At 42.4% G+C, this 11,938-nt stretch overlaps 2 protein-coding genes across 6 annotated transcripts in view; one reads left to right on the top strand and one right to left on the bottom strand.

Annotated features, from left to right (window-relative positions):
• Nucleotides 1-1,021: 1,021 nt before the first annotated feature.
• Nucleotides 1,022-11,843, bottom strand: ERI2 (ERI1 exoribonuclease family member 2). Of its 2 annotated transcripts, XM_073647976.1 has the most exons (11): nt 11,738-11,841; nt 11,572-11,641; nt 11,128-11,170; nt 10,959-11,029; nt 10,780-10,860; nt 8,677-8,804; nt 8,245-8,401; nt 6,522-6,622; nt 3,368-3,449; nt 3,143-3,231; nt 1,022-2,991 (listed from the first exon to the last, which is right to left on the bottom strand). In XM_073647976.1, the coding sequence occupies exons 3-11, from the start codon at nt 11,148-11,150 to the stop codon at nt 1,762-1,764; spliced, it is 1,962 nt and encodes a 653-aa protein (XP_073504077.1). In that variant the 5' UTR covers nt 11,151-11,170; nt 11,572-11,641; nt 11,738-11,841; the 3' UTR covers nt 1,022-1,761. The 2 variants fall into 2 exon arrangements, with proteins under 2 accessions (XP_073504077.1, XP_073504078.1); XM_073647977.1 differs by lacking the exon at nt 11,572-11,641 and having other exon boundaries at nt 11,738-11,843.
• REXO5 (RNA exonuclease 5) overlaps nt 11,794-11,938 on the top strand; it is a 28,710-nt gene continuing 28,565 nt past the window's right edge. For 3 of the 4 annotated variants that reach the window (XM_073647975.1, XM_073647974.1, XM_073647970.1), the window contains exon 1: nt 11,795-11,933. The gene's annotated coding sequence lies outside the window, so the exon portion shown is untranslated. Of the gene's footprint in view, nt 11,934-11,938 lie in introns of all 4 variants that reach the window. The other variant, XM_073647972.1, reaches the window with a different exon arrangement.

Here is an 11,938-nt window from a genome sequence, read left to right as displayed (position 1 = left end):
GCCTCTTGGCCACACCAAGGGTGCACAGAGCCTCTTGGCCACACCAAGGGTGCACAGAGCCTCTTGGCCACACCAAGGGTGCACAGAGCCTCTTGGCCACACCAAGGGTGCACAGAGCAGCCTAATTAGGTTGTGATTAAACTTCAGTTTCCGCAGAACAAAAGCAGCGATTAAATCCGTAAGGGGGCAATTGATATAGGGTTACATCCCCTACAAGACTATGTGCCTAGTTTATCCTTGGAGTTAGGGCTGTCAGACTCCCTTTTAAAGAACTTTTGCCACAAAATCCATACAGCATAAGATATGCTAAAAAGGTTGGAGCTGAGTAAACAGGTCTGATCACATGACTGAAAGAATGTAGGAGCCCCATCCCTCTTCCTAAGCAATGAAATCCAGAGTGATATACCCGACAGAGCGCTCCGAGACCAGGGACCCCAGTGGTTGGGATATGGAATTTATACAATATAATTTTCTCAATAGTATTGATGATAGACTCCCTTGAATATGAATCTGTCAAAAGGTTTTTGCCACCTAAACTGAGAGCAGCATAATGTGGAGGCAGAGACCCTGATTAAAGTGATGTGTCACTTACTACGCTGCTTGCTGTATTTCTCAAACTCACCGTTTAATCAGCAGAAGATTATCAATACAGGACTAGTAAAGCAGCTGCCATATAGTCCTCCATATTCATGAGCTCTGTATAACCCCGCCCCTACCACTGATTGGCTGCTTTCTGTGTACACTGTGCATAGGCAGAAAGCTGCCAATCAGTGGTGTGGGTGGGGTTATACAGAACTCCGCATTCTGAGCTATGCTAGATCTGCAGCAGATAAAACTGTTTTATCAAAACTTCATCAAGCAGCCCAGTTAGTGACACATTGGTGGAATCAGGGTCTCTGCCCCTATATCATGCTGCTCACAGATGGGGTAGCAAAAACTGGTGACAGATTCCCTTTAATTCTTGGTCAGGAAGGACTATCATTTATTTTTTTTAAATAAGAAAAATATTAATTTCACAAAGTAAAATAAAAATATAAATAGGTTTTTATTTTTATATTGATAAAATGACATTGCCTGGTATTCCAATGTGTAGTTAAAAAGAAGGTGCATTTGATATACCCAGAATTAGTAAGTACACTCAATAAAATTAGCTTAAAATAATACAATAACGCCTACAGGAGACGTACAATGCACCATGTAACAGCAGGACCCCGATGTCAGCAGCAGCCAGAGCTCTGGTGTTGTTATCACTGATCTGTTTCAAAGCTACTGTATATACTGGGACTGGTTTCTGGTAGTAACTAGTCTATTCCAAAAAATAAAAATATAAAAATTCTTTGCAACTTATTTTCTTTTTGCAATAGGTCCCTTTAATTGATGGAAGTCACATCATCCCTCAAGACTGTGGCCAGTGTCAGATTCCCTTTAACAGTCCCAACATCCTCCTCAGTCATAAGCCTTGAGAGCTTAGCTTATACACAAGCCAATGGGGTGGCACAAAAGCAACAAATTATTTGTCCTACTCATGTCCAAAGTTCAAACACTTTTCGTGTTAGAAGATGCACAATTTTACCAGTCCAAAATTGATGATGATGGATGGAGGAGGACGACGGCGACAGGGATGACGATGATAGGGATGACGATGACAGGGATGACGATAAATCTATAAATACCACTGGTAGTAAATGCTAGCAACATAACACATAGTCAATCGGTATTAGAAGCGCAGTCAGGCCATGATAATGGTAACAAATTAAAAATTTATGTTCTCATTGATGGTCTCAGCTTGATAACAGGCTTGTGCGCAGCTGAAGACCCCGCAGAAAGCAAACTGGTGGATAGGGAGACTGACGCATTTGCAGCCTTCTCGTTGAGCAGCGCATCCTCCCATTTGAAGTAGTTGCAGCCTTTGCCGTTCTCGTTGTTTCTCTTCCGCACGGAGCAGCTATAGAAAACCCTGCCATGGTTGGGGCCCATATTCGACACGGTGAGTTTCTTTGCCCTACGGCCACACTGGCACGTCGGAGCGGTAATACGGTCCCATTTTGTTGCCCCAATTGTCTTACTTTGTTTATTTGTACAGCTTATTGCATTTGACAGGACACAGGAGCCATTAGTCGGGACTGGTAAAGTCCGGTTACCTTCACGTATGGTAAATGGAAGTTTCTTGGGGGGAGAGTAGAAGCTCACACTAGCAAGCTTCCTTTTTGGAAAGTAGTCTAACAAGGTAGACGTCTTGCTCGGACCTGGAACGCTTCTTCTATTTCCCAACTCACTGGGTAGCTTAAAACCAGAGCCATTAGCTGCTAGTTTCTTCATATTCACATTATAAATAGTGGTGCTCCTATAAATAATGGATTTACTGTGCAGATTTCCAGCCCCGATACTGTGCATGGATTGGCAGCTATTCTGATTTTCCTGCTCATTTCTCAGCATTAGGACAGCGGATGACGGTGAATCAACTGGTAACAGATCTGGTTCTTCCATCTTTCCAGGACCCTCCTGCTGAGAATCCTCTATAACAGCGGCTTCTTCCCAGTCGGCCAAAATGGACAAATCTGAGCAGGGATCCATGTCCAGATCAGAGACATCATTCACAGTATGGACAGTAGTAGACATTAAAACACAACTTCTGTTATATGGGGAATGATCCAGGGGTGTGGAGGAGAAGGCTCCAATCTGAAGTCCATATTTTACGGGACCAAGTGACGTTCTTGTGGGAAATCTGTATTTGTTATCATTACCAAGTGTTGTAGAAAGTCCATTTATTAACGTCTGGTGTGGCGGCGCGTCCTTCAGTTGTTTGGCACTGTCCTGGTTGGCACCGGCACGTAGTTGACATGCTTTTGGGTTATTGTCAGTATTTCCATCCTTTGAGTCTTGCGCGTCTTCTTTAGCTATAGCCAATGCCTGTTTGACATCACCTTGTCCGGATTTATGTACTTGAGCAGCCGATGGTGGCCCCGGTCTTACAGAAGATTTGGGAGGTGCCTAGTTTTTACAAAGAAAGCCCAAAATTCTTCAAAAAAATTATCACAAAAGTTAATTTTTTTTCCTTTAAGTTTTTCCTCCATAATTTATTGTTCTACTCATCAGGGTTAGTTGAATGAAGAAAGAATGGAGACCTGAAAAACCAACTGACCTTATCTAAAGATTTTGTGATTTTCATGACACAACCATCACAGATCATTCTCCAAGCGAGACGAGCCGTGTTCCGGGAATCATCTAGGCCTTGAAAGAAAGAAAACAAAAAACGGGAAACTTACAGTAGATGAATAAATTTGTGCGGTACGCATTTCTCTTTCCAAACCTCACATTTACTTTTTATACATACAAAAAAAACCCCCAAAAAACAAAACAACCCTACCGGAGTGTTCGCGGCCGGAGAACTCAATGCCAACATCTTGTAAAGCTCCATTTAAACCTTTGGGTCTGCGATTGTAGAAAAGCTGAAAGGAAACATTAGAGGTAAGACTTAGTTTACCACCAACCATGAAGTCATATATGGTGCGTGTAACAGGTCGTATCCAGTGGATGAGCCATTTTACTAGTGTGTGAGCCTCCAAGGTTTGCTGGTCTCCGAACCCATATGTTGGAGTTTTACTAAGGACTTTGATTAATCACATTCTCTGTTGCTCGATAGTTGTAACCACCACGACGAGCAAGTCAAGTGTTGGCATATTAAAGAAGTTTCAAACCAAATGATAAGCGACACTCACATCTTAATAAAAGAATTGCTTTATTGATCCAGTAATACAAAAAAGGGGCAAAAAATGGTTGAACACAACAGCACAAAAGGCAAAGTAGAACTATCCGCTGCGCTCCCAGGCAACACTATTCAGACCTGAATGCTTGACAAAGCACAATGTAGGTCTGAAACATGTTGGGAGCACAGAGGATATTTCTTTTCTGCCTTTTTAATTTTTGTGTTGTGTTCAACCATTTTTTGTGCCTTTTATACTACTGAATCAATTCTTTTAAGAAGATGTGAGTGTTGCCTATCGTTTTTGCCGTGCACCCAGACAGGTGAGCTGATTGTTTCTTTTTACATATTAAATAAGCTTCATGTACTCATTTGTAGGATGGCAGGGTAGAGGCAATATCCATAATAAAAAAAAAAATATGAGCAGATATTTTGCTTAAAGGGAACTGGTCATGTAAAAAAAAACAAAAACAAATCGGCATTAACCTGCAGATGTGGGGTCAATCTGCAGGTTAATATAGTTCTAAAGTTGTGCGACCGCAGTACTGAAAGCCTGAGAACCATAAATAAAATGATCTTTATTTCTCCCGGTGGTCGCTGGCTTTCAGTCATAGAGGCGCGGATTCTGTCATTGCTCAGAATACAATGATCGGTGGCTATAATCACGCTCCGGCACTGACTGACAGCTGGCTCAGCAGTACATCATTATAGATCCAGCTGTAAGTCCGTGCTGGGGTGCGGTTACAGACGCCGGTCACTATGTACTGAGCAATGACTGAAAGCCGGATGCAGCCGGGAGGTATTAGGTGTTAATTTCCTCCTGGTAGATGGGTTGGCAATGCAGCAGCCGCACGGCTTAAGAACACTATTAACCTGCAGAGTAACAGCATTTTTTTTTTTTTAAATCACAGGTTCCCTTTAAAATGCAAAGAACGTCTCAATGCAAGATGTTAACCCTCATATTACATTTTTCAACCATCATATTAAATCTTATTAATGTTTACATCATATATACCCTAAGACATTTCTAAACAGGAAGACTATGTTTCCTTTAAGCACAGCAAAAGTTTTTATTATAGACCCTCAAGCAATCTTTGGGGAGCTGGCATCCATTCTTATAGTAATTGCTTGAGGCTATACATACACTGCTCAAAAAAATTAAGGGAACACTCAAATAACACATTCTAGATCTGAATGAATGAAATATTCTCATTGAATACTTTGTTCTGTACAAAGTTGAATGTGCTGACAACAAAAAATCATCAATGGAAATCAAATGTATTAACTAATGGAGGCCTGGATTTGGAGTCACCCCCAAAATTAAAGTGCAAAAACACACTACAGGCTGATCCAACTTTGATGTAATGTCCTTAAAACAAGTCAAAATGAGGCTCAGTATTGTGTGTGGCCTCCATGTGCCTGTATGACCTCCCTACAACGCCTGGGCATGCTCCTGATGAGGTTGCGGATGGTCTCCTGTGGGATCTCCTCCCAGACCTGGACTAAAGCATCCGCCAACTCCTGGACAGTCTGTGGTGCAACGTGACGTTGGTGGATGGAGAGAGACATGATGTCCCAGATGTGCTCAATCGGATTCAGGTCTGGGGAACGGGCGGGCCAGTCCATAGAGTCAATGCCTTCATCTTGCAGGAACTGCTGACACACTCCAGCCACATGAGGTCTGGCATTGTCCTGCATTAGGAGGAACCCAGGGCCAACCGCACCAGCATATGGTCTCACAAGGGGTCTGAGGATCTCATCTCGGTACTTAATGGCAGTCAGGCTACCTCTGGCGAGAACATGGAGGGCTGTGCGGCCCTCCAAAGAAATGCCACCCCACACCATTACTGACCCACTGCCAAACCGGTCATGCTGAAGGATGTTGCAGGCAGCAGATCGCTCTCCACGGCGTCTCCAGACTCTGTCACGCCTGTCACATGTGCTCAGTGTGAACCTGCTTTCATCTGTGAAGAGCACAGAGCGCCAGTGGCGACTTTGCCAATCCTGGTGTTCTGTGGCAAATGCCAAACGTTCTGCACGGTGTTGGGCTGTGAGCATAACCCCCCCCCCCATCTGTGGACGTCGGGCCCTCATACCACCCTCATGGAGTCGGTTTCTAACAGTTTGTGTAGACACATGCACATTTGTGGCCTGCTGGAGGTCATGTTGCAGGGCTCTGTCAGTGCCCCTCCTGTTCCTCCTTGCACAAAGGCGGAGGTAGCGGTCCTGCTGCTGGGTTGTTGCCCTCCTAAGGCCCCCTCCATGTCTCCTGGTGTACTGGCCTGTCTCCTGGTAGCGCCTCCAGCCTCTGTACACTATGCTGACAGACACAGCAAACCTTCTTGCCACAGCTCACATTGATGTGCCATCCTAGATGAGTTGCACTACCTGAACAACTTCTGTGGGTCGTAGAGTCCGTCTCATGCTACCACAAGTGTGAAAGCACAACCAACATTCAAAAGTGACCAAAACATCAGCCAGAAAGCATTGGTACTGAGATGTGGTCTGTGGTCCCCACCTGCAAAACCACTCCTTTATTGAGGGTGTCTTGATAATTGCCAATAATTTCCATCTATTGTCTATTCCATTTGCACAACAGCATGTGAAATTGATTGTCAGTGTTGCTTCCTAAGTGGACAGTTTGATTTCACAGAAGTTTAAATTTACTTGGAGTTATATTCTGTTGTTTAAGTGCTCCCTTTATTTTTTTGAGCAGTGTATATTTTTGTAGGCAGCCTGACCATAGGGTCTCCAATATTTGTCTATATGGATGTACATCATCCCTGCCCCTACATCGGCATTTAAGGTATTTACTCACCTTGTATGTTAGTCGGAGGTCAATCCAGGAGTTCAGAATGTCCGGCTTCCTCAGCTGTTTCCTTCTGCACTCATAGAGTAAGCAAACCCCAAGATCCCAGTCTGAAAGCAACAGATGACTAACATGAGAATGCCGCAGGTGTCTCCAAGTATATAAATATTGGACTCAAGCCTGATTATTATAATAAGGTGACTGGGCACAGGACGGCTCGTCTCTACAAATTAGATTCCTGGCATCAGGGAACCATAAATGTGCGGGCAACGTTACACCGACAGCCAGATCCTGTCCTGTATATGCTGGTATATAATAGCTGGGGGCCTGCACCTACCGCAAGGGATTTTATTGCATATAGAGTTAGAGTGGGGCTGTATATCTATATGTAGTAGGCTCTACCTAGTGATGGGGGAGGAAAAAAAAAAAAAAAGGGAGGCGGAGAAGACAAAAAAAAAAAGGAAAGGAGAGGACAAAATAAATAGGAGGAGAGGAAAAGGAAAGAAAGAAGGATGGAATTTCAAGCTTTATATCAGAATAGATTTTTCTATACATATAGAGATATATTATGAAATTGTACATAAAAGGAAAAAATTTTTTCAGGCAGTGACATGATCAAGAATAAATAAGTATGGAACACGTCACCAATATTCTAAGCAAATATATTTCTAAAAGGTGTTATAGACCACGGCTGTGGAGTCTGAGTAGAAAATGGGCCGACTCCGAAAATATATAATAAATTGGGTACACTAGTACAATGCTGAATGTGCTTTACATTTTTTCATAGGAATTTGGGAAAGTTATGAAATGTCCTATAAATGTCTGTTCTGTTCCTGATCTTGGCTTTTAATGGAGATGAATCTGTGCTGCACTTTATGTACACGCTCAGTAGTGGGGCCGGGCTGTGGTATTCGGAGTAGAGAGTACTGACTCCACAGCACGGCTATTGACATGAAAGTCTCACCAGGTGTGGCAGGATTGCATCTAATAACTGACAGATTTCACCAGGTGTCATGACTTTCCAGGGCTTTTAGCACCTCTCTTTCTTCATGTGTCCTTTTCCCTGTGTCATTTTTCTTTATTAAACATAACTTAAAGGGGTATTCCCATCTCCAAGAACCTATCCCAATATGTAGTAGGTGTAATAATATTAATATTAGCAAAGACTTCCATTTAGAAATGTAGTATAGTATTTTTGATTCGCTATGTCTCTTTCCTCATGTGCAGGGCCTTAGGTATCCATGGTTACGACCACTGATAAAGTGACAGTTAGTTAGCGGCTAGTGGTCGTAACCGTGGATACCCAAGGTCCTATATTACCTGCACATGAGGTAAGTGGCATAGCGAATCAAAAATACTATACTACATTTGTAATTGGAGATATTTGCTAATATTATTATTATTACTACACCTACTACATATTGGGATAGGATCTTGGAGATGGGGATATCCCTTTAATTTATAGATATCTATGGTTTGATTTATTTGCCTGTGTGGATTGGATTGGTTGTTACAAACATTTGGTGAGAATCTCATGTCAATAGCACCTTTAGAAATATATTGACGCGTTTAATACTTATTTCACCCACTGTATATATGAGTGACTGTTAAACAAATGGTGACATTATATATATTTATTATACATTTTTTTTCTGTTCATGTCACAGTTTGTTTGACAGATATATACACACACAATTATATAATAATGATAACAATAATAACTACGTTGTACCTGACCATGTTACAAATCCACACATCTTCTGCTCTGAGGATGAAGGCATTGGTAAAGCACCAGGGAAGATAATGTGCTTTTCCTTCTGGAGTTTTTGGATCCATGTAGAGAATTGGGATAAGCAGATCTTTAATGGCATGCCGTCATCCACTTGTTGCTATTGTAAAGCAGAACTGGAGCGTTATACAAACTGCATTGAGATAAGAAATATGACGCAGACACCTACCTACAGAAATACTTATCCCTTTCTCCATTATGGACCAATGAGAAAGGGATGGAGAGGTGAGCCCATGTCGAGGTAACATGTCCTACTGTAATGACTAGGAGAAGTGCACGATACCTGCCTGACAAGAACCCATCAATGTGACGCTGCTGGCGCTACTCAGTCCCCGATGTGGAAGTAACCCCTTAATGAGAAGTAAAGGCAAGTACCTGCTTTATTCCAGTCAGCTCCATGCAAAAGTCCGAGAGAACTGGGTGCTCTTGTGGCTGTACATACGTGTGAAACTCCGACTCAATCTCTCCACAGGTTGTGTTTAATAAAACTGCTGGAAACTCAACTGAAATAAGAACATAAGAGTCCATACATATATAACATTAGGGTGTGACAGAATGCAACTACTCCCAAGTACACAGACACCCAATATGTGGTCGAACACGACTGTTTGGGCAAACGGAGGGGATCAGAAGGGAAGGAGCGTAAATGGACTTTGGTACAGATTTTTATAAATTACTTAGTAGCTCCCCTAATGGCTCCCACAAAATGACAAGATCAGAAGCCCCCTCGAGTGACCCCATTTTAGAAATTACACCCCTCTAGGAGTTCATTTGCAGATGTAGTGACTATTTTGATTAGTTTTTCCAGAAATAAGCAAGCAGTTGCTGTTGAAGAGTGAAAATTGCAAATATGCCATTGTAGTGCCCAATATAATGGGACCAGCTTATAAATGAGGCAGGAGATCTCCCCTCTACAGTAGATACATGTGAATGCTAACTGTGGTACCCTGTAGAGCTCAGATGGGTGGGGAAATTTGGATTTGGAAAATGTCATCTGCCACACTACATTGAATGGATCTGTCCGGTGTTCTGCGTGAATCCTGTTTTTCAGAGATTTAGAAGGAAACCCCGGTGTAAGCGCTCAGCGTAGAGCGCAGGATAAGATGTGAGCCGAGCCTTATTCTGATTTTTGGGAGGCAGAGTGAACAAGTCAACAGTTTAAGAACTGATTTCCTTATATATTTTTTCAGTATTTTACGCCATTTAGCATGCCATATAAGCGAGGAAGCAGCTTTATTCTTTGGGTCAGTATAATTAATGAATGCTCCCAGATTTATATCATTTTCTTTACATTTTGCAAAGACTTTTGCGCACTAGCACCAGAAACAATTTTTTTTAAAAGTAAAAAAAATATCATCTGTTTTTGCATCGCCATATTCTAACAGGTAAAACTTTTTTACATTACCATTGACAGAGCCATGTCAGGACTTGATGACGTTTTCAGAGATACGATTTTATTTATTATTATTTATTTTTTCATACATGACTTTTAAATCAGGACTTATTCTACGGATAGGCAATATGATGATGTAAAAAAAATCAACAGCTGTGTTTTTTTATGTATTTCACTGTATGGGTTAAATAATGTGACTTTTCTATATAGTGGGCTGTTCCAGATGTTCCTAAATATCTGTACCTTTTTTGTAGATTTTTACGTAAAAAAAAAAAAAAAAAAAAAAAAAAAGCATTTTTATTGGCACTTTTTTTTTTTTTAACTTAGTTCCTCTATGGGACTTGAACTTTCACTTATCTGATCAGTAGTCTAATATCCAGCAATACTTACACATTGCAGAGTATTAGACTTGTCAGTGTTGCACTCACAGAATGCCTTTGAGACCATGGTTGTGGGGGGCCTAGCAGAGTCATGCTCTGACCTTTGGTTGCTGTGAAAACAATAGGCACCATTCAATTACTTTGCGGGAAGGCTGGTGGGACGAGAGAGGGTGCCCCCCCTCCCTCTCACAACCTTTTAAATGAAGCGATTGCTATTGACCACAGCATATTATTATAGCGCCATTTATTCCATGGCGCTTTACATGTGAAAGGGGTATACATAGCACAAACAATTACAATAAAGTTTGAACAATACAAGTCGGTGAATGGTACAGGAGGAACGATGACCCTGCCCGCGAGGGCTCACAATCTACAGGATATAGTGGGTTAAACAGCCAGGGACAGTGTTGGAACCAACACTGGCCATTACTGCAGGAGCTCGGCTGTCAGTTAAGCTAATATTCTGACTGAACGCAAGCTCCTGTGCCCATAATCACATGAAATGTTCATCCAATTGTTTGAACAAGCTCCCAAATAAAACATAAGGCTTACCATTACGTTTTAAGTCAGGAAAGGGTTAAAAATAAATGGCAAACTTGCTTCTTTTTTTTTATATACATGCACTTTGCAATTCTGCCCATTTAGTATACAGTACAGAGAAGACCCCTGTAATGAAGACCTCTCTTGCAGTATGTAATAACTTACTGATTTCCTGACCGTAATGCTTTGTATCTTTCCAACATGTTGACTCAAAGTCAATGACAATCAAATAGTCAAAAAATTGATCTACAAAAAGATAAAAGAAAAACAAAAAAATGTTACAACTCCATAAGAAAATGCATGAGCTCCTTAAAATCCAAGGGAAGATGAGAAGCGGCACTCACTGGTTTTGGGGCGGATGGAATTCTTTGCCTTCAGAGACAACTTGGAGCTTCTCCTTATAAGACCGAGCTGCCTGGGGGTGAAATCAAAGCGGAGATCTTATTATTCTAGAAATCCAGGAAACATTGCTCAGAGCAACAAAATAACAGAATAGACTTCATTGTATCTCACTTTGCCAGCTTCTTGGTGGTCATTCTGATTGCAGGTCAATTACCTGGGAAAGGAAAAAGAAGAAAAATGGCTAAAATGAGAAACTTATCATTTAGAGGAGGACGGGGGAGGTGGGGTTATTACAGTAAAGGGGTGAACAAGGATTTATTTGCAGAATAAGGAGCAAAACTGATGTATCAAACAATAACAATGTGTCCCCCCCCCCCAGAGCAGAAATAAGAGGGGACAAGTGGGCAACGTGCAACAAGTTACTAGACACTTCATTCCTGTATTATTCTCCTAAATGTCAGTCTGCTGACACCCTCCCCCCAATAACAGGGGCAGAGCCCCCTAATGAAACAATAATAGGGGCAGCCGGCAGAGCCCCCCACCCATGATACAGCAACAGGGGCAGCCGGCAGAGCCCCCCAATGACAGACAGCAGCTACCACCACCCGGCCTCACCTCCACGGTGTCTTCTGTGGAAGCCTCTGACTGCTCCGAGCCTCCCCCTCAGGATTCCGTAGGCGGTGATCTACACAGGTGACATTGCACTGAATGTCCCATATCTAGGCCTGCCCCACACAGCACAGGCGGCCAGCACACATCCCCGCCCCCATTACTCTCCTACCTCTTCCTCCCGCAGCAGCGACATTTGTTTTTTTACAAATTCCCCGCTGTAATCGCCATTTCCGTTACGTCATAATCATGCGACGACTCGGTCATCGATTGCTCCTGCCTGTCACAGCTTCCCAGGCTGTGGAATCGATAGCGGATAGATTGATGGGCCGCACGTGTGCGCACTGATTGCTGCTCTGCTGCTCCCTGTGAG

The sequence above is a fragment of the Phyllobates terribilis genome, unplaced genomic scaffold, assembly GCF_046119375.1.
Source record: "Phyllobates terribilis strain yellow unplaced genomic scaffold, ASM4611937v1 Scaffold_9__5_contigs__length_417890890, whole genome shotgun sequence".
NCBI classification, from domain to species: Eukaryota; Metazoa; Chordata; class Amphibia; order Anura; family Dendrobatidae; genus Phyllobates; species Phyllobates terribilis.
Note: the sequence above shows the minus strand (reverse complement) of the source record. Positions and strands in the feature narration are given on the sequence as shown.